Raw genomic sequence first — 26,031 nt, forward strand, 5'->3', positions numbered from 1 at the left:
TGCTGCTCCCTCAGCTCTTCGTTTTGGCAATGGGCATGACAGACCCTCCTCTCCTGGAAATCTCCTTTTGGTGGACCCCAACCTTCCACATCTCATGGCAGGGTGCAGCAGGGCAGCCCAAAATCCTGCTGGGAGCTGGTATCCCACCCAGCTAGGAACATGTGAGGAGTTGCACAGGCGTCCTAGCCTTGGCAAAGAGCCCCTGGAGACTCCTCAGTACCCTGGGCAACTTGTTCTACCGAGGTTCTGGCTTCGCCAATTGCTAATCCCAAGTTGTCTCCAAAGCCAGCTTTTATTGGGAAGGCTTTAGCGACAGTTGGGTAAGAACAAGTTTCCAAGTGAGCTCACCGGTGGAGGCAGGGATCTCTCTGGATTATGAAGCCTGACTTCAAAGTCTTCTCCTCTCCTCTTAAGGTTGAAAGGACTTATTTTATGAATAGGTCATGCCTGGTTTTAATTAGCTTGTTTTTTGTTTTTGGGATGTCTTATTAATGCCTCGGTCACATGTGCTTTTATTTTTTCCCACCCTTGCAGAATTACCAGGAAGGGAGGTGGAGATACCTCTGCTTCCTCATAGCAAAGGCTTCGACTCATTTGCAGACGACTGCAAAAATGATTAAGCATTGAGAAAGCCAGGAGAAGCAATGATGAAATATCTTGTCCAGGGCTGAATCTTCCAGCTGGGCTGTGGGGAAGGGTTGCTGGAGGAGGGGGAAAAAAATCGGGGTGAGGGGAGAAAACTTCCTGGGTGGTGCTGACATGACAAGTGATGGATCCCTCTGAGGGACATGAGGAGCTCTGGAAGACACCAAGGATGCTTGGCTGGCACTGTGCTAGGAAGGCTTAGAGTATTTTGGGTTCCCACTTCAGGTCTTGTTGGGAGGAGGTGGCTGAGGGCCCTTGGTTGGGGCTTTTCTGCCTTGTCACTGAAACTTGTGCTGTGTGAGGGGTTCAGTTGTCCTCTTGTAGCGCTGCTCAGGGGATGGATTGCATTTGTAGTGGGAAAATATTTGAGAAGCCACTGGTAGAGGTCATGGCATGGTTGTCCATGAGCTGGTTCCTCTTCAAGAGGTCATTCCAGGGCTGAATTCCTCCTTGGTGTTGACAAGGACTCTCCCAGACCCACGGCCTATCCCAAGTGCAGCTGAGGACATGTAGTACCTCCCTTGGGAATGCCAGGCATAACTGTGGTGTAAAGCCTGGTCCAGATGCCGTGGAAGAGGCCCTGAATTAGGATCCTCAAGATCATGGTGTAAGTGCTCTTCTGGCTGGTTTGGTTTGATTTAACTGAGATGGTATTTAACGCAGGCTCAGGTGCTGGGGGACGGCTTTTGTGTTGTGCTGAAGCTGGATGTGTGCTCCCCTCCTGGGTTTTGGGCTGGTGGAGCCCTCCTGGGCAGCTCACACCTCAGATTTGACATTGCGTGATCCTGTGTGGCCCCTCTCCATCACCCAGTGCTGGTCCTCAGCTCCATGTGGGAATGTGCCCGAGCAGAGCAGGAGGGAGGGCAGAGCTGGGCCGAGGAGGGCTGACATGGGAAATAACGCCTGCCCAACACCTTCCTAATCCCAAGCAACTGCTCCCACATGATGGGGCAAGACAGCCCTGCTGCTGGGGGAGGGTTGCTGGGAGGTGTGTGAGGAGATGTCAAATCAGAGCCGCTGTCTTGGCTGTGGGAACCCGTCACAGCTCGGGGCCAGGGTGTGGAGTCGGCTCTTCTTGCCTCTTCCTGCCCTTTCTGGCCTCATTCCCTTCTCCAAACAAGGTTTTTGTGAAGATGCCCCAGCTGAGTGCTGGGGATGGCTGAGCTCAGCTGTGGGTGGAGACGTGGTGGTGGCACTGCCACTGTCACTGTGCCTGGTCCTGTCCTCCCAGGGTGTCACGGCTTTTGCTGAAGGAGGTGTTCCAGCTCCGTGTCTCTGCTTTATACCTCATTTCCAGAAGGCTGTGACACCCCCTTGAATGTGGGTACAGTGACAGCTGGAGCTGCCTGCTCTGCTCCCTGTGGGCTGGGGGAAGGTGGTCTGTGACACAGCCACCCCCTGGGACCCCAGGCTTCAGGAGTGTCCTCCTGGTGTGTGCCATAGGGTGTCAGTAAAGGCTCCATGGAGACCTGAATGTGACTTTCCAGTACTTAAAAAGCTTATAAAAAAGAGGGAGAGCGACTTTTTATACAAGCAGATAGGGATAGGGCAAGGGGGGATGGTTTGAAGTCAAAGAGGAGAGATTTATGTTGGATATAAGGAAAAAATCCTTCCCTGTGAGGGTGGTGGGGCCCTGGCACAGGCTGTCCAGAGAAGCTGTGGCTGCTCCTGGATCCCTGCAAGTGTCCAAGGCCAGGCTGGACAGGGCTTGGAGCAGCCTGGGATAGTGAGAGGTGTCCCTGCCCATGGCAAGGGGTAGGAATGTGATGGTCCTGAAGGTCCCTTCCAACCCAAACCATTCCAGATTTCCATGTCCTCACTGCACCCACAGAGCTGGCTGTTTCCCCGCTGTGTCACTCTTGCAGCAGCCCTTGGGTGGTGGGTGTCATCTGTCCCAGCTCTCACGTTTCCTTTTCCACACCCAGACAGACCTGTACTCGGGGGCTCTCTTCGTGCAAGTCTGCCTGGGCTGGGACCTTTACCTGTCCACTGTCCTGATGCTGGTGGTCACGGGGCTCTACACTATTGCAGGTGGGTTGCTCAGCATCTGCTGGCCTCCATTTTTCTTCTTTCACTGAAACACACCGCTCACCCTTCTGCTTTTATTTTTGTCATTTTAAATTTTTAGTATTTTTGCTCCTGGAAGGATTAGGGGTTTATACCAGCAGGGTTCGTGTCTCTGCCCCATCCAGCCAGTATCTGAGCAGTTTTCTGGAGCAGGTGATGACTCAACCCACAACCTCTCCTTTGTCATTGCACCTTTTCATTTGTAATAACTCCTCCCCCACCACTGTTTAAGCACTTTCCTGTGTGTGTACCTATTTGTACCAGCAATAATCAGGGCTTCTCCTACTACAGGATTCTTTTTGTGGGATTTACAACCTGAGAGCCCTTGACCTGGCTCCTTTCCCTCCCTCCTGCCCTGCCCTCAGTGCAGCCTGCTGTCCTCCCTTCCCAAAGCTTTCAGGAATATTTCTTGGCTGTGCTTCCCTGTTGTGGGACCGGCTACTTTTGTGCAGGGTCAGCCCTTATGGTGGTTCTGTGATCCAGAGGTGATGAGGGTTTGGAGCTGGAGCTGGAAACTGTGGGTTCCTGGCTCCCAGCCCCCCTCAGAGCATGGGACTGCATATCCCTGCCAGCCCTTTGGGTTATTATTTTGGTTGGGACATTCCGTCACACGGCAGAGAATCCTCCCTCGTTATCTCATCCCAGCCATCCAAACGGGAAACAATTTAAAATGTATCCGTAACACGGTGGATTTTGCAAGACTTTGGTTTCAAGCAAACCCCATCTCGGGTTTTTCCTGCCCACAAGGCCTGTTGTGATGTGAGGCACCTCGGTATGAGTGCAGCCAGGTGCGATCATTGCGTCACTCCAAATCCCAGGCATGGCTGGGGATGGTGCAGCCCTGACTTCCTGGGATGCGATTCAGTGACTGGGATTGAAACTGGTTCAATTTTTGACCCATTTTTTAAAATTCTGCTCCTTTTTAATGCTTTTGCTGGTGTGCTGAGTGATTGATTTCTGGCTGGGTAAGCAGGTCTGGGGTTTGCAGCAGCTCTGCAGGGAGAGCTTGGGATGGAACAGGAGAAACACTGGATGGACAAAGGGGACCCTGCTAAGCACCAGGTGCTGGAAAAATAAAACTGTAGGGCTGGGAGGGGAGCTGAGGGGTGTACTAAGGGGGGACTGGGATTTAGGGAGAGGTGGGATGAAGGTGAGATCTATGTCCTGGATGTGATCTGCCGCTGGAACACCCAAAGAGCTGGGGCTGGCTGGTGTCCTCCTGATTGTGTGGAGGTGTGGGGCTGCATCCCTCCCCTCCAGCCATCCCTTGGCTCTCCTTCCAAGCCCCTGGTGAGGCTGCAGCCCCTGTGGCTCTTGGCTGCTCCCTCCCACCCCATCTGTGAGGCTGGGGACCCATCGAGGAACTGTTCCCCCTTGCCCCTGCAGCTCCCCTACCACAGTGTCAGCAGGACGAGGCTGGTGGCAGGCATGTCCCTGCCAGCTTGGCAGTTTTACTGGGATTTTCTGACTGCTCCAAGCCTGAATCCAGCAGTGCTTCCAACACTCTGCCTTTCTCCCATGCAGGGGGTCTGGCAGCTGTCATCTACACGGATGCACTGCAGACACTCATCATGGTCCTGGGAGCCATCGTGCTGGCAGTGAAAGGTAAGAGCTGGGGCAGCACAGATCCTCCCCTCTCTCCTCCCCAGCCAGGTGGTCTCAGAAATAAATATTCAGTCTGAGCAATCTGGTGGCCAAGATGCCCAGCAGGATCCTGGTCTGTGGCAATCACCTTAATAAAATCTGTGTTCCCCTTGTGTCCCTCCAGCACTGTGCTTCCCCTGTGTGCTGTTCCACCAGGGCAGATGCCATAAAGCTGGTGCTGCTGCAGATGCCATCCTGCTGGTGCTCAGAGTGGGGCTGTCCCCTGCCCTGGTGACATTCCTGTGGACACCACTGCTCCACATGTTTGCGTCTCACTCAGAGACTGATCAAGGGTTTGACAGCAAAGCAGAATTCCCGGCTCTGCTCTGGGTGTTTTGGAGGGGTCTCCAAACAGGATCCCAGAGCCCAGGGACGTGCCTGGCAGAAGGTGGTGCCGGAACAAGGCACTGCTGCAGGGTTGGGATGTGGATCTTGGTGCCCCACTCCGGGATGGAGTGAGGGTGGTTCATCACCAGCCCTTCCTGTAGCCCCAGCAGTGTTGTGTCTCCCCACTTTCAGCCTCAGAGCATCCTTGGGAGGCTGGGAGCTTTCATCAGCCTGGCTCTGCCATCGGGGCTCTTGGCCCCGAGGAGCAGGAAGCAAAAAGTCAGGTCCCAGCTTCAAAGGCAGGGGTTTAACTACAGAGGATGATTTCTAGAGGATCTCCTGAGACGACTTCCACCGTCTCCTGGGGAAGGCTGCTTAGGCAGGCAGGTAGGAAAGGCTCTGACCCGGAGCTGTGGAGGGTCAGAGCCTGGTCCCGTGGCTGCTCCCCTGTGCCAAAGCAGAGCCCTGGATGCAGCAAGGCGTATTCACAAAAGTCAGATGAAAGGACAGAGACTTTGTGGGGAAGGGACAGTGGCACTGAACTACCCTGGCAGCAGAACAGAGCTGCTCCAGGCAGGGATGACTTTGCCTGTCAGGGCAGTTTGGAGCTGTAGCCGCAGCCTGTGCGTTAGACAGAGTGCCTGGATGTTGGGATTGTTGTTTGGAGCTGTCCTTGGCCGTGGGGCTCTCTGAGGCTTGTCTCTGCCAGGTGCAGCTGTGCAGAGGAGCCAGAAGAGGAGGGCAGGTAGTCAAAGCCTGGAAAATGCCCTCTGGCAGTTGCAGAGCCCGGTTTGTTTTGGCTTTGCTGCCTGCAAACGTGGCACAGTGTTTGCGGGGAGGTGAGGGTGCTTGGCAGAGGCAATGATCCAGGGGAGCCAAAAGACAAGCTGCTGGTTGCACAGGTTTTTCCTCAGGTCCCAGGAGACCTCAGGACCTGGAGGTGGGTGTGCTCCAAGGGTGCTCGGTTTGCTCCAGCTCCTGTCAGGCTGTGCTAATAAAGGACACTCAGTAGAATCCCAGAATGGATTGGGACGGAAGGGACCTTAAAAAGCTCTTCTTGTTCCACTCCCTGGCATGGGCAGGGACACCTCCCACCATCCCAGGCTGCTCCAAGCCCCGTCCAACCTGGCCTTGGACACTTCCAGGGATCCAGAGGCAGACACAGCTTCTCTGGGAATCTGTGCCAGAGCCCCACCACCCTCACAGGCAAGAATTCCTTCCCAATATCCCATCTAACCCTCCCCTGTGTCAGTTCACTTTGCTGAACAGAGACCTTGGTGATGGCTCTGCCTAGCTCTGGCATCACAAATGAGACAGACTGGGCCATCCCACCCCCACTTGCCATTCACCACAGGGATTTAATCCCAGCAGAGCCCATGGGCTGTATCCCAGCATCTGCCAGCTGAGTTCCTGCTGCCTGGAGGGATTTTCCCTGCTCTTCCTCCTTGGCAGGCGTAGGTGCCATGACTTGCTGGTGAACACCTTTGGGAAGGGAGCAGGTCCGCACCCCCAGGCACAAATCTCTGCTTTCAGCACTCGGCCTCTGCCTCTGGAGAGCCTTTGTTGGTGCCCAACGCCCATGCAAAGCCTGGGAGTAGCTGGCGCCTGGATAAACCAAGCGCTGGAGGGGGGCCAGGGGTTCTTGCACAAGAGCAGGAGGAGCTCCCAAATGCTGACTCCCTGTGAAACAAAGGGGGATGGATTGCAAGGGGGAGTATGGTAGGTGATGCCCCTTTGCCAGCTCCCCAAAAGCCTCAGGTCAGGGGCATGCTCTGGGATGAGGACAGGGCTGTAGGTTGGTCATGGAAATGGGAGGGCTGCAGGGAGAGTGCTGTTCTCAGGCAGGAGAGGACAGTGGAAGGGGATGAATGCTTGGAAATTGGGATTTGCTCAAGCTGGCACTTGGTGATCCCAGTGCCTGATGCCTGAGGGATTTTTCTTGGTCTAAAGGCAGCAGCACCCATGGGCACGGTCCTGAGGGAGGGAGACTGCTCAGGAGCACATTGCCACCTCATGCTGCTGCACTGGAGGGGACAGAGCGAGGGTCTGGACTGCAGGGATGGAAGGGATCCAGGATGTGACAACAGGACCAGATGTGGGGAATCCAACAAGGGATGCTCATGGATCTTGCTTTGACTCTTCCCTCCGTGGGGCCTCCAGAGCCTCCTCTCTTCTCCCAAGCATCAGCAGCTGCCATGGGTTTGGGGGTGCCAATGCCCCTCCCTGCTCATCTCCCCAGGCTGCTGCGTGGGTGGCCGTGGGGTGTGGGGGGAGTGGGGTGGGTGCCTCCCATCCCTTCCTCCAAACGGTGATGCCTCTGGCTCCAAAATTCTCCTGCTGGAGGTACCGGGGGAGCTGCAAGGAGGGTTCATCCTGTGCCCCCCAGGAGCAGGGAGGCAGTGGGGAGCCAGGGCAGAGCCCGAGGCTGGTTGGCAGCGCTGCAGGAGGAGCACAGGGCAGCTGCCAAGGGCTTGGGGGCTGGCTTGCAAGGGCTTGTTGAAGGCACATATTCCTTGTCAGAGCTCAGGCTCAGACCTTGGATCCCATTTCCTAGGAAAAATGCAGTGAAAAGGGGCTTCTTTTCTTATTTTTCTTTTACTGGTTGCTGGAGGTTTGGGGATGGGGGCACATGGGGGTGCTGGGGAAATGCTCAGGGGGGTAGAAAATGTTTGGCTGGACGTTTGTGCCAAGGCACCTTGAGCTGCAGTTTATTGAGTCCAAGGCCACCTAATCTTGCATTTTAATAGTCTTAGGCGAGGTTCTCCTGCCGTGGGACCAGAGAGCTTTAATGAACAGGTTGCTTTTACAGTACAAGGTTAAAAGAGGTGGGTCCCTCGAGGAGTCTTTGTCCCAGGACACGGGTCACCCTCCGAAGGGAGGGCAGACTGCAGTGGGACCTGCTGTGCAAAATGATAACAGAAGAGTCTCTTAAATAACTGGAAGAAAACACAATCACGGACGATCCCTCCCTTTCCAGGCAGGGTTAAGGAGCTGGGGAGTGTTTTGCCAGCTGATCCCACAGACCACCGGGTTTCACTCCTCTCTAACCAGCTCCCCCAACGATGCTTTCCAGCTTTTAACGAGATCGGAGGTTACCCCAACCTGGAAGAGGCCTATTTAAAGGCTGTGCCGTCCAAGATTGTTCCCAACACTACCTGCCACCTGCCCAGGGCAGATGCCATGCACCTCTTCCGAGACCCGGTCTCTGGAGATCTGCCCTGGACTGGGATGACTTTTGGGCTGTCCATCATGGCCACGTGGTACTGGTGCACCGACCAGGTAAATGTAAACAAGAACCCCCTGCCCCAAGGAACGCGGCGGCGCCTGGGCTCCACCAGCTCTGCAAGGCCACTGTCACCAGCACCTACTGGTCCTTCTGGCCACTAATCTCAGGGGGCTGCTTTTTGGAGTCCACAGAAGCACCCTGGGCCCCCACGACCCTGTTCTTGAGGTGCTTGGACTGGGACAGTTTGGAGAGCGGGATGCCCAGCGGTGTCCTCATCTCCTCGGCTGGCTTCTGGCTCTCAGGCAGGGAGGTGAAGCGTTTGCCTGATGCTCTGGGGTTGTTTGGGGGCAGGTGGCCCGATGCTGTGGGCTTGCTGGGGCTGAAGGCTTTGCTCTGCCAGTAGGGCTGGCTGCCTGCAATGGTCTTTTTGGGTTCTGCTCCATCCCCTCGGTACTTGGTGGCCCCGAGGGGTTTCTCATGCGTTGGGGAGCAGGAGACCTCCTTGCCCTGCTCTCTGCCCACGGGGGTCCTGGGCCGGTAGCGGTAGATGTGCGTCCCCTGTTTGGGAAAGAGCGGAGAGAGGAGTGAGCTCTGGGTTTTATAGGATGCTGCTCCCTGTAAGGGCACCTCTTCACCAGGGCATGGTCCTCAGGGACAAATCCCTCTGTCCTTTGGTCCCTTGCCCAGATTCGGTGGCAGCTCAAAACTGCCTCAAGTCTTAACCATGGCTGCTCCTCTGATTTCTGACTCTGGTACCAAACACTCCCAGCACTCAGCAGCCGCTTCCCAAGCAGCCCTGGCAGTCTGAGGGCTGTCCTGAGCCAAGTCCCTCCTGCCAGGATATCCAGGACAAGGCATCTCAACACCTTCTCTCCAGCAGCAGCCTAAACGCCCACTTTAATCATCCAAGCCCTCATGTCAGGCCCAAAGAGCACTCAGTCACCCAGACCCAACCTGTGGGATGAGGTGACTGCCAGGATCAGATGAAAGGATGGAGGGCTGGGAGAGGAGGTGGGATCAGGAGACAACAGTGAGCTGCAACACCACTGCGGGGGTGGCTCTCATTAGCTGGGTTGAGACACACGTTTGGGTCAGGTCTGAGCACCATTAATCTTAATTCTGGCCTGGGTAAGGCTGTAACACACGGCTGTGGTCACCAGATGTTTATCTCCTCTTTGGGTGTGCCTGCCCCGCGATCTGGAGGCGCGATTGCACCTGTGCAGAGGTACCAGGGGAGGTGGATCTGGTGAGCCAAGGTGCTGATGGCAGGAGGAGCTGGGGCCAGGAGGCTGCAGAGCTGGCTGTGCCAACCCGCCCTGCCTCTGCCATGACCCTCACTGTGCTGCTGCTGGCATCAGCTCGGTTTTCAGGCAGTCCCAATATCCCAAAGACCTCCCTGGCCCTGGAGCTGCCACCTCCTGCTTTGACCAGGAGGGTTGTGTTAAAGCAGTTTAGCTTAGGTAGCCCAAGATTGATTTAATGAGCTGTTTAAAATCAGTGTTAAGGTCTGAGATGGCTTCAGGTGAGAAGGATTAAGGATGATTTAGCTTTTCTCCCTCTGAGCTCATCATGTGCCTGAGCTGGGTGGTGGCTCCTGTGGCTCCTGACATGCTCTGGCTCCTGGGAAGAAGTTCAGCCATGGCTTTCCCGAGTATCCCACCCCAGGAACCGGCACCCTGTCCTTCCTGCCTGCCTGCAGAATGAGCCAGTGCTTGCTCAGGAGTGCCTAAATCCTGCTGAGTGCTGAGCACTTCTCTGGAAGCCTTTGGAGAGACTCTGAGCTCTTTTAAATCAGCAATTCCTATGGATGTTTCCTATTTAAGAGGGATTGCCTCAAAACCCAAGGGGTGGCTGTGTTGTGGATGGACACAGCTTGGCCAGAGCTTTGAGGTGTGATGGTTTGAGAGGAGCTGTGGGAGGAAGAGGCTGGACTCGGTTTCCATGTCATTGTGGGCACTCTTTGGGGAGGAGATTGGATAGAAGGGGCAAGAGGGGGGAGGGTGGTGGTGGTGGGGAATGGTTGCTGCTGGCAGGAGGACGTGCTGCTGTGGTTGCACTGGGCTTTTTTGGTGCTACGGTGTAACCCCAGCCCGTTACTGGTCTGGAGAGGAACCCTGCTGTGGGTTGGGTGCATGTCTACACTGCACTTGGGCCTGATGCCCAGTGGCTCCAGCGTTTGGGATGCAGTTTGGCAAGGAAGAGGCTGATGTGGAATAGATGTTGGTGCTGCTCAGCCCTCCTGCCTGGCTCTCCACAGGTCATTGTCCAGCGGTCACTCTCTGCTAAAAACCTGAGCCACGCCAAGGCCGGCTCCATCCTGGCCAGCTACCTGAAGATGCTGCCCCTGTTTCTCATCATCATGCCAGGGATGATCAGCAGGGTCCTGTACCCAGGTAAGGGCCCCCCATGTGGCCGTGGAACTGGTGGGGTGGGGATTTTTGCTGTCACTGAGGGGTGAATGGGAGGGGGCTTGTCTGGAAACCTCTGCTCTGTACAGGAGCAGGGGCTCTGCAGGTGGGAGAGGGACAGGCGAGGACCCAGGTGTCCCTGGCACTCTCCTTGAGCCTGCTGTGCATCCAGGTGTGAATGGGGTTGTGTATTTAGGGAAGGTGAATTCCAGAGAGAAACTGAGAGAGAAATCGGTTTCCATGACATGGAAAACACGATGTTTGCCCTGAGTGAGCCTCCACCTGTGTTTTGGGCACACTGGACAATGGGCCAGGACATAAGAAATACAGACCCTGAAAAAAAACATATGGGGGAATTGATGGCGATTCCCATCAGATTTGAGTTTTTGAGAGTTAATCAAGGGTTACTTCAATTTATTATTTTTACACATGGGAGAAACTCTTCCCTGCACCTCTCCACCGAGTGCTGGCTTTCCTAACCCTGATGCTGTGCTAATTATCTGCCTCTCATCAAAGGGCCAGAACAAGTTACTGCAGGAACACCAGCGTACCCAGCCATCCCCAGCAAGGTGGCACCTGGGACCTGGGTCACAAAGCATCAAAGAGCTTGGTGCTCCTTGCCCTGCAGGGCTCGGGGGTATTTGATGTGCGAGGATTAAAGCTCTAAGCTCCCTGTCACTGGCTGGGAAGGGAGAAGCAAGTGGACTCTGGGATAGTAAATTTAATTCCCTGTAAATACAGATTAGATGCTCAGCCAGGGTAACCCCAGGCAGTTTCAGTGATTTCAGCTGCTGGTTTAGCCCTGGGGGTTTGAATGCCCCAAAAACAGCAGGCGGGGAGCCTTGAGAAACCAAAATGCTTGGCAGAGGTGCAAGAGGTTGCAGAGCTTGGGTGGAAACAGGGGGATCACAGTGTGATCACCCCTGCCTGGGTGGGATGATGCCCCGGCTGTGGTGGGGATGCTGCTGTGACCTTGTGCTCCCAGCACTGGGATTCTGGCATGCTTCCCATGGAATTGCAGCAGGGTGCTGGCCCTGTGTGGTGACAAGGTCTGGCGTCACTCGTGGATCAGCCACAAAGCTGCTGACTGTGGCACTCGCCCACAGAGGTTGCTGTCCCTGTTTCTCCGCTGTCTTGCTCTGCCTAATTATGTGTCCGAGCGCTTTCCCTTTGATGCTAATCACCCTGGCAAGGCGCTGGAAAACAAGCCTGAGAAGGACACACCTGCATGCACAGTCTGTCCCTGGCTGGGCATGATGCCACTGCGGATGGAGCTCAGTGAGTCCCAGCACATCTGTACAGCTGTGCCTGGAGCTGCTGGGCTCTGTCCCCAGCCCAGTGCTGTGGGGTGATCTTTAATCACCAAACTCCTCCCCATTGCTGGACACCAAGAGCTGTGGTGTGGCCACCACCTCTTTGGTCACCTCTTGGGTGACCAGGGCCACGTGCAGGGTGTTATTCTCCTACATGGGAAGTCTGATCTCAGCATCTACAACAAAACCAAAGGTCGGGATGACACTGCGCCTCGGCTGAGCTGACTGGGTCACTTCCAGGTTTGCAGCTCTTGTAGGGTGGAGAAACATGTTATAGCAAAAAGTCCTACCTGGGCAGCACTGCTGGGGTAGGAGCTGTTGCCATCCAGGATGTTGTGGGGCAGCACATGCCTGATCTCCACAGCGTTGCTCCTTCTCTTCGTCATGTCCTCCAAGCGCATGTGCTTCAGGGATGGGAGGCTGCCCAGGGGGCTGAGGAAGGTGCCCCGGCTGATGTGAGGGTCACTGAGCTTCCTCTGCATGGGAAGGATCTCCCCGTTGTGGGTGACGTCCGAGTTGGTTCTCCGGAGGGGCCCGTAACGATCCCTCACCTCGAAGTACTCGTCTGAGATGGAGGAGGCATTGGAGCGGCGATAGCTGTGGTCAGCAGAGCTGCTGGAGTAGCTCTCCTGGTCACTGAGGGTGATGTACTCCTCCTCCTCCTCCTCCTCCTCTTCTCCCAGCCCATTGTGGGCACAGGGAGGCCCTTTGTCCTCTTGTGGTGCTGCCACTGGCCGGTCTGGCTGGACGTGGCAGGTCTCCATTGAGGCTCGGTTGGGTTTCTCCTCCCGCGCCTGCTTCACACCCGTTTGGTCGGCCGGCGGCGGTTGTGTGTCACCCTCCAGGGCAGTGCTGCTGTCACAGGTTGTAACGACTTTGGTCATGAGGACACCAACAGGGACGGTCCTTGGCTTTGGAACTGGAGGCTTGACATCCTCCAAGGACTCCTCCTGTGGCTTCAAGTGGTGGCCCAACGGTGAAGTGGCAAATGTCCCTGCTTGCCTCGTTGTCCAGCTGATGCTTTCGATGGGGCTGGTAGTGGGGGCTGCAGGAGCTTCCATGGGGGGCTGTGGGATCTGTCTGTGGCTGGGGGACAGCAGAGGTGGCTCATGGTCTGAGTTCTTCCTGGCCTCCATCTCCCTGTTCTTCAGCATCTGCCGGTGCTGGGCGCTGGCCTGGGAGACGTCGCAGACTTTGATGCGGTTCATCTGTGAGAGCTTCACGTTCTTGACCTTGGGGTCAATGATATTGATGTAGCCCAAGACTTCGCTCCCAGGCTCGGGGTCAGGCTCCACCCAGGTGGGCAGGTAGTCAAACATGTTGGCTTTCTCCAGGTTCAGGAGGCCGGGGTGGATGAGCAGGGAGAGGTCTGCCATGTCACCGTGCCGGTCACCCCCCTGGCCCTCGGGAAGTGGTTTGCCTTTGTTGTCTGTCTTCTGGTTCTTGTCCTGGTTCTCGGACGAGGTCTTGCTGATCTGGTCAGCGCTCTTGGCCTTCACCAGGGCATATTTGGGGTTTATCAGCTTCTTCACCACGGCATTGGCGGGGGTCACCGGCACCACAGAGGGCAGTGTTACAGGCTCGGGTTCGGGCTCTTCGCCCATGGAGATGGACTTGAGGCTCACCCCCTTGGACATGAGGTAGAGCTCCTGGAACTGCTTGTCAAATGCCTCCACCACCTGGCCCGAGAGGACTGTGATGACATTTCGGTCTGTCCTTGCCGCGGACCAGGTGAAGCTGAAACAGAAACACATTGGAGACTCTCTGAGCACTTGCTGGTAAATAACACCTCTCCTCAGCCCTGGCTTTCCCCAGGGGACTGACGGTGCCAGCAGGGACGTGATCTCACTGTAAACATTAATAATATTAATAATGGGATTGACGAAATAGCTTCCATCCCAAATTAGAATGAAGGGTTGAAGTGTTGAGCACAGTGGGACTTGAAGTAAAAATGTAAGGTGTTTGCAGTGGGCCAGTTTTTTACTTTGGTGTTGATCTGTTTGTGTTAGTTAAAAAAAATGATGCTTAAGTGGATGTGTTATTTGTTATGGCCAGAAATTAGGAAATGTTTCAGCTCCATGTTTATAAAACCTGTCTTTTAGACCTGAAACCTGACCAGGGCTGGTCTATTTTTACCAAAGTAAGTTTTCCTTTGAACAAACTGAAAAATACTTTGTGTAGGAAATTGACTGGAAAAGCTGAGGTTGGTGTGAGAGTTGGGACTGGCTGCGGTTGGTGCTTTGGTCCTTCCTTGTGTTCATCAGCACAGAAACGCTTGGTGTGTCCCACCACCTCAGAGATGGATGAGTGTCCTAGGCCTGGCGGTGTAGGGAGTAGTGGGAACCCCTTGGGCTCCACTCCAAATGTGCTTGGAAAATCATCTCCCAGTTTAGGAGGAGGAGAGCAAGTCTGGCATGGGGTCCTGGGGTCTTGGACCATGTGGGTTCGTGTCGATCCTTTGACCAACACCTCCAAGGGGTGGGCAAGAGGAGATGTCACTGATTTACCTGTAGGATCCACACATGGCTCGATCCCCATCCACGAACATGAACTTCTGGGTCAAAACCCCTTTGAACTTGGTGGCTGAGCGGGTGAAAAACTCCGTCCCTCCAGTGCTGCGGACGCGCAGGTTCTGCAAAGGAAAGGCAGAGGTGTGAGCAGGAGCCAAGGGCTGGTGTGAGAGCATCATCCACCCCTCCTAGAAAGCCCCTCTGGATGCTCCACAGCCCCTCTGAGGAGTGGGAACGCTCTTCATGGCCGGCTCAGAGGAGGCCAAGGCCACGCAGTGAACCATGGACTCAGCTTGGAGAGTTTCCTGCTTTGCCTGTGTGCCAGGCTGTGTTTGCCATCTCTTGAACTCGGTGCCCCTGTGTCCGTGGGCGAGTGCTGTGTGATGGTGCTGCCAAGCGCTCCCCAGCTCCTGCAATCCATGCAAACGCCACCATGGGAGAGGAGGTTCCACAACTGCTTCCAGTGGGAGATCTACAGGGGCTTTTAGGGGCAGGTGGTGACCCCAGGACAGCCCACGTGGACCTGCTGGCAGCGGGTTTGTCCTCCACCACACTCCCCCTTTGCTGTGCTCCTAAATTTGGGCATATAGTCCTGCTTTTAGGGGCTGGTGGGAAATCAGGCAGTGGAGCAACATCTTGTCACCCTGGGGAAATGAAACCCGGTGATGTGGGAGCAGGTCCCTGGAATGGATTTGGATCTCCTCCTCAGGGAACTCGGGGATGGTGGGGCAGCCCTGGCTCTGAGAAAATGTTTGGTGTTTTTTTTATCTCCAGTCTGGCTCCTGTCTCTGGACACATTCCACAGCAGAGCAGATAGCATCTTCTACGGCAACTGGGCTCCTTTTGGGTGGGGAGAAAATATTTTCTTAAGAAAGCTCCTGCATTCCTCCTGTTCCTGCTGGGATGTTGGTAATGCTGTTGCTAAAGGCTCTGTGTCATCACTGGGTCATGCCCTCCTTGGCTGTTTTTCTGTGTGTTTCATTTTTTGAAGAAAAGCATCAAAAATATTTGTCTTCCCCTCCTCCAGCCTTCCTCATCTGCTTTCCTGGGCTCTCTCCCTGTGACCATGACTGGGCACAGCCCTAAGCCCAGGTGCACCTCTGGTTGCTGCTCCCCCACACCTGGCAGGAGGATTCAGTGCAGATGATGTGAAAGCAACAGCTTTCCTGACCCTGTTTCCAGAGAAGTTTCATACACTGAACAGAGAAATTTTGGAGGGTTTTTTGGTGTATTTGAATTTTTTCGTAGCATTTTCCTTTTTGCCTGCTGTGGCTGGGGGGAAACTGCTGCTGAGCACCCTAATTTCTGTCAGTGTGTTGCACTGAGGGGGCTGGGAGCTAGCTGGCAAGGAGGCTGGGATGGCAATTCCCATCCCTGTCCCTTGTTATCCCTACCCATGGGGCTGCTGGGAGAGCAGCTGACACCTGAGGCTTCACCCTCTGCCCATCACCAGCCTGGGCATTGATCTCTCACTCAGAGACAACCCTTTGCCCAAATTCCCTGAGCAGCCGTGGGTTTTTCTCAGGGACCCAGTGCCGGTCCCTTTTCCTCCTGGCTCCTGGTGTATCGCTGCTGTTAAGCAAACCCTGCTTCTTTAATCCCTGCCGAGGCAGCGGGATGGCTGAGGAGCAGGGGTGGGTAAATCACTCCCCAGGCAGCCCTTGCTCAACGCAGCGCCTGCCTCGCCTGAGCCGGTTGCTAATTGCCAGCAAAGACACCGAGATAACGAGGGACGTTTCGTTAACATCTCCTGGCTTACGAAGCAGCTCCCAGACTCTGCCCTACTTTCCTCACCTCCTCCTGCATCCCGTGCCAGTGAATTGGCTGCAGTATGTGGCAAATCCCAACTTCTAGACATTTGCCGAGCTCTGCAGATGTTCTCCTGCTTTTCCAGTCCTGCCACCGGGCTGCTAATGCAGGAAAACACCGGAGTGCGTCAGCGCTGGCTTTTCTGGTCTTGAAGCGGCAGCAGCCTGCGGGATCCCAGACTCTTCAGGGAGTTTGGATGCAGGTAAAAGCTCTGCTGTGTTTGCTTTAATTGTTGGGAGCATCAATTAAGCCAGGCCAGCGGGCACGGCAGCTGGGGAAGGTGTGGGGCTTGGCCAGCCGGTGCTCCCCGCGTGGGGGTCCCTGAGCCCCCGCTTACCCCACCTCGTGCCAGCCAGGTGTGAGGGTGCCGTGGCTCCTACGTGTTCCTGCTCAGCCAGGGGTTGGCCCTCACCGTAAGCAAATCTGGGGAGCTTGCCCAGGCACGGGCCTTCCCGGCGGGCATTTGGCAGCGGGCACGTGGCCAGCTGACGTCAGGAGCAGCAACATCACCTTTCTGCCGAGCAACAGGCGAGGCTGAGTGATCGTGGCCAGGAGAGGGGGGTCTGCAAGCCCCCAGTGAGGCCGTGGGGCTGCTTTGGTGTGTTTGCATCCGATGCTGGCAATGGGAGTGTTGTGCCCAGGGGGGAGCCTGGCACTGTCCTGTGGCTGGAGTGGGGGTCCCCGCTCTGGCTGCTGCTCCTGAGGCTGAAATAACCCCCTGTCCTCTCCTCTGCCCCTTCTTCTGCCTTCACATGAGCTCTGTGACAGGTGATTTTCTCTGCACCCCCTGCTCACACAGGGACATGGAAGGGGAATCAAAGAATCCCAGAATGGCTTGGATTGGAAGGGGTCTTAAATCGCATTCCAACCCCCTGCCATGGGCAGGGACACCTTAAACTAGACCAGGCTGCTCCAAGCCCCCTCCAAACGACCCCTGCACTGCCAGGATTCCCCCCTTGTGCTTTGCCTTCCCTGGTTTTACACGAGATTGGTGCACAGGAGTGATCCCATGTGCATTTGTGGCCAGAGAACACGGCATGTGCAGGCAGATCAGTCCCTCCAGCGTGTGCTGCCCAGCACAACGAGAGCAGTGAGGGCATCCTTGGCAGCTGCTGGGGCCTCAGGCAGTGTGGGAGCCTCGCTGCTCTGCTCCCGGCCCTGTGCTGGGGCGGAGGCTCCAGAAAAGGGGAAAATCGAGTTTTTTAATTCCAGCCTCTGACTTGCGGGAGAGCCTGAAAGCGCGAGAACCGGCCGGAGGTTGCTGCTGCCGGTCCTGCCCCTGGGGCAGCAGCAGGCAGGGAGCTGGTGACAGCACAGATCTGGCTCTGGCACAGCATCTGCTGCTCCCTCCCTCTTGCCAGCTCATTCCCCAGGAGGAGCTGAGCTCACAGGTTTGCCCTGGGCTTTGCTGTGCCCACCCTTCTGGGGCTGCACCCCCCAAACACGTCTCTGTCCCAATCCCAGCACTGGTTGGGTACCAGCAGCCCCCTGGGCTTCCTGCACGCAGCTTTGCTGGGTGTAAATCCACATCCCCGCCTCTCACCCCTTCCCCTCCGTCCTGCTGCTCCTGAATTTGGGCATCACCCCCAGCTTTGGCTACAGGAAAAATGGACTAAACTCTTCTAGCCATGGGGGTTGTGATTCCCCAAGGCAGGAGGGAGCAGAGCTGATAACTCTGATTACCTCCCTATGTTTGGAGGAGGTTCCCTGGCTTCAGACCCTCTGGTCATCCCTACCTTCAAGTGTCCAGCATGCATGTGGGCTCGCTCACACATCTGAAGGAAGTGCTTCACATTGGTCTCATCCAAAATGATGTAGACTCCCACTTTCCTCTTGAAGCCGGCGTCCAGGAGGTCCTTGAAGATGTCCACATCAGTGAACATGTCCATGACCACGGCGATGACCTGGAGAGTGGAGAGGAGAGATGAGTCTGGGTAGCATGGCTGGGGACAACCCAAGGTAGAGTCAGCGCTTGCTTTTTGAGAGCCAAAGCAATGTGCTCCCTGTAGGAGGCTGGGATTTGGGGTGAGGGAGCCCAGGATTGCCCCCAGCTCCAGACAGCCTGAGAGTGGACAGGAGAAATCCCCACTCCCACTCCTCTGCTGTCACTGTGGAAAGTTTGATCTCCAAGACAGGTAGATGTGGCACTTGGGGCTATGGTTTAATGGTGGCCCTGGCAGCGCTGAGTTCATGGTTGGACTTGATGGTCTCAGATGTTTTTTGCAACCCTAACAATTTCAGTGGTGGCTCATAGCATAATAAACTCATGAAAAACTAGTTACTGAGGGTGAATCTAAACTTCCTGCCTTTAACGAGCTTCACAAAATTCAGAGTCCAGTTTCTGGCTGAGAAGTTTGGTTGTCAGCATTGCAGGGATCACCAGAAGGAGAGACCTGCAGTGCACAATGATCTCAGAATGGTTAAGGTTGAAAAAGACCTGTGGGATCATCAAGCCCAACCATTAAGTGGTGTGTCCATCTGTCCTGGTCTCACTGCCCAGCCCGGGGTGCTGCTCCTCCTGCACAGCATCCCTCCTTCCTCCCAGGCTGTATGGAAGGAGCTGAGCCAGGACAGCAGTGCCAGGCCCTGAGCAGTGACAGCTGTGTTTGTCACACGGCAACGTCACCAATATCCACAAGCTGGAGCTGCCTTTGTACCCAGGGCGTTTGCTGCTCTCCCAGCCACAGACAGGGTGAGTCCCATGGGTGATAGGATAATGGATCTGGGCCACACTGGGAATTGCACTGGAATGTCTAATTGGGCACCAAAGGTTGCTCTGAGCCCATGGATTTTGATTTCCCGGCGATGGCATCACCCGTGGTGGTGAGTGGCAGCTCATGAGATATGGCAGGCAGAGGGGCTGGAGACAGCTGAGCATCCCAGGGCAGCTCCACAGGGATTTCTGCCTCCCTTATCCCAGGGAAAAGTCCTGTCATCAGGGTGCTGGCTTGTTGTTGTCCCATGGTCGGAAACCTGCCGGTGCTCCCATCTCTGTGGCTGTTCTGGAGGTGCCCTGGGCTGGGGGCAGATGGGTGCTCTCGGCCACTCACCCTTCCAGGAGGGCCCTGCTGGCCACAGCACGTGGCTGAGCCAGGCAGGACAGGGAGACCCCAAGATGCTCCTCCCTCAGGAAGGAAGGGATTGGGATGGTGCTGGGTGCTTGCGCACTCAGACACATCCAGTCCAGAGCTCTCAAAGCACCGAGCTGCCTTTTAATTAGTTTTGTGCCACAGGACGTGGAGAGCTTTAATTAAGCAGGAGATTGTTATGACACTGCTGGCTCTCCCCTTTCTTTTCTGCGGGCGATGGGGGGAAGAGCAAGGCTGTGTGGGGTGCCCCAGCCCTGCTGTCCCTGCTGCCACCCTGGCGTCCCCAGTCCTGACCACACAGGAGTGTTTTGGGAGGTGCCAGCAGCCAGGTGAGGGGGCACTTCATGGCTTTGCCAGTCGATTTTAAGTGAATTCCCATTTATCCTCACCCAAGAGCCTCACACCAGGTTTTGCTGTGAAAGGCTAAATCCTCACTCCCTTGTGCATCCATTCATGTGTTTTGCTCATCCTCCTTGTCCTGGTGGGGAAACTGAGGCAGGAACCAGCTGCTGGATTTGTATGGATGCAAAGTGGGACGGGTTTAAAGCTAACTCTCGGAGCTCTGGGCTTGGATTTGCCGTCTTCAGCAAGGAACTGGGGAGGAGCTGAGCTGTCTTCCATGAGTCCTGGGTAAGGGACTGTGGTGGGACAGTGTGTGCCTGGCTTGAGGAAAAAGGTTTGGTGGCAGCTGATTTGCTTCTGACACTGATGCTCCATGTTCACGTCACTTTGCCCGTGTGCTGTATTTTCCCCAGGAAAAGTTGAGGACTTGTAAAATGGGGATGACAATAGCGCTGACCTTCATTTTGGAGGGAAAAGAGCATTTTCCCATTGTGGTCCCAGCATTCTGAGGCCTTGGCTCGCAGCTGTGGCTCTGAAGATGTGAAGGAGTTTTGCAGGGCTGTGGGCAGGGCACTGTCCCCACCCCCAGCCCTGCTCACGCAGGGGTGGTGAGCAGCCAGGGCACAGCAGGCAGTGGCCCAGGGTGGCCAGCTCGGGCACGGGGAGGGAGCCCAGCTCTCACCCAGTCGCCCACATTTTCAACCCAATTCCTCCTGCTCAGCTGGTGCATCCTGTCACCGCTCAGCTCCCACTTCCCTCCCCACCGCGTCTCGCCTGCAGGACAGGCTTGGCCCCGGTTTGTCACCGGGATCTCAGGCCAGCGTGCCAACACTGCCCTGGCGTGAGGCGGGCTGGGAGAGCGAGGACGGCGCTGGCAGTGCTCCTGACGTGGTGACTGTCCTTGTCCAGGTGAAATCTGCTGCTGGGCTGCCTGTGCCTGAGCCCTGGGATGCCAAAGCCTGGCACAGGGATAATCTGCAAAGAATGGAGGCCTGTCTGCTCCAGAGCAATGAAATCCTGTGTGCTCCTTGCCTCGCAGGTTGGGGAATGGCATTGTCTGGAGCAAACTGTGCCACCTGGCTGTGAGGAGTGAGCTTGTCTCTGTCCCTGTCACCTCCGCCAGGGCAGTGCTTGGTGCTGGGACATTCCCTTTCCTGAAGCCCTTTTGCTGCTGCATCATTCCAGGAAGCTTTGCCGTCCCTTTGCTGTTCTCCTGGAGGGTGCAGAGTAAATCAGCCCTAAATCTACAGCTGCAGGCTGCCAGTGCCCACACAGGTGAAGCTTATCTTGCCAGGATCCATTGGATACAGCAGTTGTGCAGGTGCTGGGTCCCAAAACCCTGAGGAGCAGTGAGCATTTTATCCCCCTGGACACTGGGCAAATGCTGTTGGGATTTTTTGGAACAGCTTTGATGAGCACATGAACTGCAGGATCATGTTTTATAGAGGAAGTTGCAGCTCTTTATTGTCTCACTATGAATCATCAGATAATGACTTTTGGGGTGCACCACGTGGGCATTTAATAAATTAGGCAGGCACCAAGGCACAATTAGAGGAAGCATGTTGGGATGGAGGAGAGGTGGGACAAGTAACATTAATAATTGCTCTCCCCTGTCGACCCTTTCATCCAGGAACGGCAGAAGATTTTGTAAACAGTAATTAATAGGGCCTCCCAACCTTCGCTGGAAGTTGCTCAGGGTAATTATATCACCACAATCCCAACCTGGAACCTCAAGTGCAGAGAGGAGGTCAGAGTCACTGCTCTTTCCAGTGGCTTTGGGCCCAGGTCAATGTTTTTGTGCTCTGGTTTCTGGTTAGAGAGAGCCAAGAGGAGAGGAGGAGAGAGATCTTCCTCCCTGCCCATCATAGAATCATTAAGGTTGGAAAAGATCTCCAAGATTGTCAAGTTCAACCTTGGACCCATCACCACTTGTCCCCAGCCCAGAGCAACGAGTGCCACATCCAGTCATTCCTTGGACACCTCCAAGGATGGGGACACCAAACGTTCCTGGGCAGCCCCTTCCAGTGCCTGACCACCCTGTCCATGAAGAAATTGTTCCTGAGGTCCACCCTGTGAACTTTGCAGCCCAAGGGGATCCCCAGCAAGGAAGAGACGGCCATGCCATGGCAGGACCTGGTGAAGGTCTCTGGGGGGAAGCTGCTGGTGCCCCACATCCCTCACCACCTCTGCTTGTTGGCCACAAAGATGGGATTTTCAGGGAGAGCAGGGACGTGGCCACAGGAACCTGCCTCTCCTTTCTCCCATTCATTCCCAGAAAGAGGAGGGGATCATTTGCATCTCCCTCTCTGGCACACCTGGGATAGAGGCTCCGGACTCGGCAGCATTTGGCCGCATTCCTGCAAGCAGCAGGGTTCCTCTGACCCTCAGAGCGGCCCCACAGCCCTCGGCTTCCTCACGCCGGCTCTGCCTGCGTGACCTTCCTGCACCAGCAGTGCTCTCATGGGCTCTGAACTCTGCTGGGCCAACGCCAGAGGACTTTGCTCTCCTGGCCCTGGGACAGTGACTCGCACGGCGGGGTTTGGGGGTTGGCACCGGGAGCGTTTCAGAGCGAGCGTCTGGGACGACGTCTGGAGCAAGGGTCACCCTCCAGCAGGGAACAGTGAACCTCTCCCAGGCCTGCACTCCTTTGCATGTGGATGGAGAGCGCTTCCACTGCCTGCTGGGATGGGACAATTCAGCAGCATCTCCCCAGGGAGGACAGAGCACATGGACAGTGTGTGTGACATCTGATGGTGGCAGCAGGACGGTCCCTTTGTCCGCTCTCGGCTTCCTCAGCCAAACCGTTCACCTCTGAGCTGCTGTGAAGACCTTAAGCCCTGGCAGAAACCGGCAGGGTGGTCTAGCCCAGTGTCCCCCACCCTTAGGAGCACCCACAAGTTGTCACCTGGGCTCCACTGTGTGACAGCAAGTTCAGCTGCAGGGACTTCTGTCCTCAAATACGGGGTAGGAGACCATGGAAGGAACCCCATTTTCCAGCCCCTGTAACTCCTGCCGTCCCCAGACCCTGCAGGATGAAGCATTCACCCATCTCTACATTTCCTGAGGTGCCATAAGCTCCAAGCAGGCTCCTGCATGTCACCAGTGGTGTCACCATGCCTCATCCCACAATCAGGGACTGTCTGGACTGGGAGACAGAGCCCAGCCCTGCTCAGGGGGCATCAGGGCACGGCTGATGAGCACAGCAGCATCAACCATGGCCACGTCCCTGTGTCCTGGAGAGGCTCCAGGGGAGGTGGGGAAGTGCCGGTGCCTGACTCAGCCGCCGGCTCTCGGAGCAGGAGCAGGGTGTGGGATGAGTCAGGAGGAGCCGTTTGCGTGGGGGCAGGTGAGAAGCGGTGAGTAGGCAAAGCCAGGCGGGAGCTGCAAGCCCGAGTCAGAGGCAGCCGGAAAGACCCGAAGATGAGACATTGTTTGTTGTGGGATTGTTCTCCCATCCTCCATCCCATGGGATGTCAGCTCTCCCTTCCCTTTCCCCTTGCTGCAAAGCATTTTGGTGGGGGAAAATGTCACAGGTGAGGACAAGTCACCTCGACTTTCGTGAGGTGACAGTGACCACAGATGCCTCCTGCCCACAGTGGGGCAGCCCTGACACCCCCATCAGCCATTCCTGTGATCCTGCTGCCTTGGTTGTGTTGGGAGATTCATTTTTCTGCCTGAGCTGGTTTGAAGAGGCTCTGCTGGGTGCATGTCACAGGTTTCCCTCTCTCCTACCAGGATCTGCAAACCCCAGCACTGCCTCTGGAGGAGCCAGGTGGACCCGACTCATCCCAGCCTGTCCCCTCTGCTCCACAGATACCCTGGCAGGATCTCCCTGTTCCCCTGCTGGAACATCCTCCGGGCTGGGAAGCTCCTTCTTTGGAGGTCTCACAGTATTGACACACAGAACTCAAAGAGCTTCAAAGCACCGAGAAACCAGCAGGTACCAACCCCTGCTGCACATCCTGACCGGGGCTGGGTCACTGGGAAACACCAACAACCTCTGCCCACCTCTGCTGACCTTCAACACATGGCACCATCTCCCTCCTTCCCTGGTCCTCCTGCCCACGGGAAGGATGCTCAGGCATCCCCACTCCCTGCTCCTTGGTTTGACGCCACAGGGAGGACAAGTCTCAACCCAAATTCCTTCAGCATCTGCCCAGCCTTGTCCCACTCACCAGCTCATCCTTTTTCTCTGAAAGCCAGGATGAGGCAGCTTGGAGAACCGCAGCCATCTTGGGCCAAACTTGATCCTTGTGTGTGTCAGTGCCAGACCAGAAGCTTTGACTACTTTGTCCCAGGGTCACGGACTGGACGGATGGTGGACACAAGGACTGAGGCCAGGCCGTGACCCCAGGGTCATGTGCTGGAAGCTGGTGGACCCAGGGCCTGAAGCCAGAGCACAATCCCAGGTTCCTGTGCCCTGTCACATGCTGTCACACCGGGAATAACGATTGTGGAGTGGCTGGGACCATGGGCTCACAGCTGGAGAACAGCTCAACCCCTTTTTCTCCCCATCGGTTTTCCCCACAGGCGCCCTGGGATGAACGATGCTGCCGTATGGATATTGGGAAGGGCTGTGCTGCTCCCAGGGAGTGCTGATCCAGGCTAGCAGCATCCTCAGCAAAACCCCATCCCCAAATATTGGTTACAAGGAAAAACCTGCACGCTTGGCCCCGCTGCCTCTGCTTGGGCAGAGCTTCCCGCAGGACAGGGATTGCCCGGCTGGACAGGACTTCCAGCAGGACGCCCTGGGGCCAATCCTGCCCTGTCCCCGCGGCACACCTCACCTTCTGAGCCTGGCAGATCATCTTCCTCACCACCTCCTTGATGTGCGCCTGGCCCTCGATGGGTGGCTGCATGTAGACGGTGGCCCTGGTGACCCCGCGGTAGGCGATGGTCTCGGGCCAGCCCAGGTCCAGGTGTGGGATGGAGCGGTCGGACTTCTGGGGCCAGTACTCCAGGGAAGGGGCCACGTCCTGCTCGTCCCCTTGGCTGTTCCGATCGCCCTCGCTGTCCCCGCCGCTGCTGCCGTGCCGCGGGATGTACTCGGAGCCGGGGTCGTACGTCTCCAGCGTGTCCAGGATCTTCTTCAGCTCCAGCTCGGACAGGAAGTCCCTGATGTTCTCCCTCTTCAGGACTTCATAGAAGGCGTCGGGGCCACGGGAAGCCAGTGCCTCCAGGGCCAGGCGTTGCTCCTCGCTGTAGAAGAACTCGGGCTTGGACTCGCTGGACCTCCAGTTGACGTGGCTGTCGTCCAGGCACTGCACCTGGGAGAAAGCCATGGTGACCCCGCACGCCGGTCCCCTCTCCCGAGGGAGCTCTGTGCCCCCAGCGAGCGCCGGATGTCGGCAATAAATGAAGAATTAATTATTCTCCAGTCTTTAAATGCACAGTTTGCTTCACCCTCCCCGGCCCAATGTGCAGCTTGGGAAAGGCACCGCTCCCTTTTCCAACGGCTCCTGCCACGCCGGAGCTCTTCCTGCCGGGGAGGAGGGTTTGGTTTCTGGCTTGCTCCCGGCTCCACGCGGCGAGAGGGCTCCAGGCAAGGAAAACGCGGAGCTTCCCACAGCAGGGGCTGCGTGACGAGGCAGACAGCCCCAGGTGTACCCACAGCACCAGAAAGGTCCTTCACCCCCGGGTCCGCTCTCTCCTCATCCTCCGCTCTCCCAAGACAACGCTAACACCGGGTGAAATAAAAAGTGGGAAAGAAACAAAGAGAAAAGCGGCTCAATGCAGGGCAGCGAAGAGCAGGATTTCTCGGCCGAGGTGCCGTCCCTGGTTCTCGTTCCTGGAGGAGCGGATCAGCCGGGGGGCTGCTCGGCGGCGAACGCTCTCGCTCAGCCTCCTGTGCATCGCCCTGGCAGCTCACGGCTCGGGGCTCCTGCCAGCGCGCAGTGCCGGGGCCGGACAGGTAACAGCAAGAAGTGAAAAGAGGAAAAGGAAAAGAGTGATTCATCCCTCCGCCCTGCCCCACCTGCAGTCACATGCTGCCTTCACACATTCCCTGCCCAGCCCGATTAACTCTTTCGGCTGATGCGCTCTCACACCTGCGGATCCGACCCTGGAGCCCCCCAGAGCGTGCGGGTGCGGGAGGGTCCTGGGCGGCTCCGGAGGGCTTTGGGTGTTTTGTCTTTGAAAAAAGTCTTTCTCCTCTCAGATTGCCCCCTCTCCCGGTGTGCCGGCTGGTAAGTCAGTATTTTCCAGGAAAAAAGCTCTGTCTTGTGGTTAACCCCTCCTGTGCTGGTGCAGGAGCTTGGAGCCCGGGTGACCACCAGGTGGGAGCTGCCAGAACGGTTCAAAGCAGCACAGAGGCAAGTTTAGACCGGATATTAGGAAGCATTTCTTTAGGGAGACATCTCCTGGAACAGGCTTCTTAGCGAGGTGTCCTGTCTGTGTTTAAGAGGCGTTTGGACAATACCCTTCATTTTTTGTCAGCCCTCAATTGGTCAGGCAGTGGGATCAGATGATTGTTGCAGGGCTCTTCCAAATGAAAACATTTATTCTATCCTGTTCTGTTCTGTTCGGTCCCCTCCTCTCCTCTATAGGGTTTGCAACATTTTCATGGTCACATTACCAGACCCTGCTATGACAGATTTCATTAACAACTGCGAGATGGACAAAAAACCCCACCCTGGATTCACCAGTTGGTCC

General features: G+C 56.2%; 2 protein-coding genes across 2 annotated transcripts in view; one reads left to right on the top strand and one right to left on the bottom strand.

Annotated features, from left to right (window-relative positions):
* The window catches only part of SLC5A10 (solute carrier family 5 member 10), a gene marked incomplete at both ends in the record, with an annotated part of 38,252 nt that overhangs the window by 5,616 nt on the left and 6,605 nt on the right, over window positions 1–26,031 (top strand). The window contains 4 exons of the mRNA XM_082292543.1: window positions 2,571–2,676; window positions 4,237–4,317; window positions 7,757–7,962; window positions 10,167–10,302. Of these exons, the coding sequence (XP_082148669.1) occupies window positions 2,571–2,676; window positions 4,237–4,317; window positions 7,757–7,962; window positions 10,167–10,302 (529 nt within the window). The remainder of the gene's footprint in view (window positions 1–2,570; window positions 2,677–4,236; window positions 4,318–7,756; window positions 7,963–10,166; window positions 10,303–26,031) is intronic.
* FAM83G (family with sequence similarity 83 member G) lies at window positions 8,048–24,662 on the bottom strand (the record flags this gene model as incomplete). The annotated part of the gene is made up of 5 exons (XM_082292542.1): window positions 8,048–8,467; window positions 11,921–13,367; window positions 14,138–14,262; window positions 17,686–17,853; window positions 24,168–24,662. The coding sequence occupies 5 exons, from the start codon at window positions 24,660–24,662 to the stop codon at window positions 8,048–8,050; spliced, it is 2,655 nt and encodes an 884-aa protein (XP_082148668.1).

This window comes from Coloeus monedula (assembly GCF_965178545.1).
Source record: "Coloeus monedula genome assembly, chromosome: 16".
NCBI classification, from domain to species: domain Eukaryota; kingdom Metazoa; phylum Chordata; class Aves; order Passeriformes; family Corvidae; genus Coloeus; species Coloeus monedula.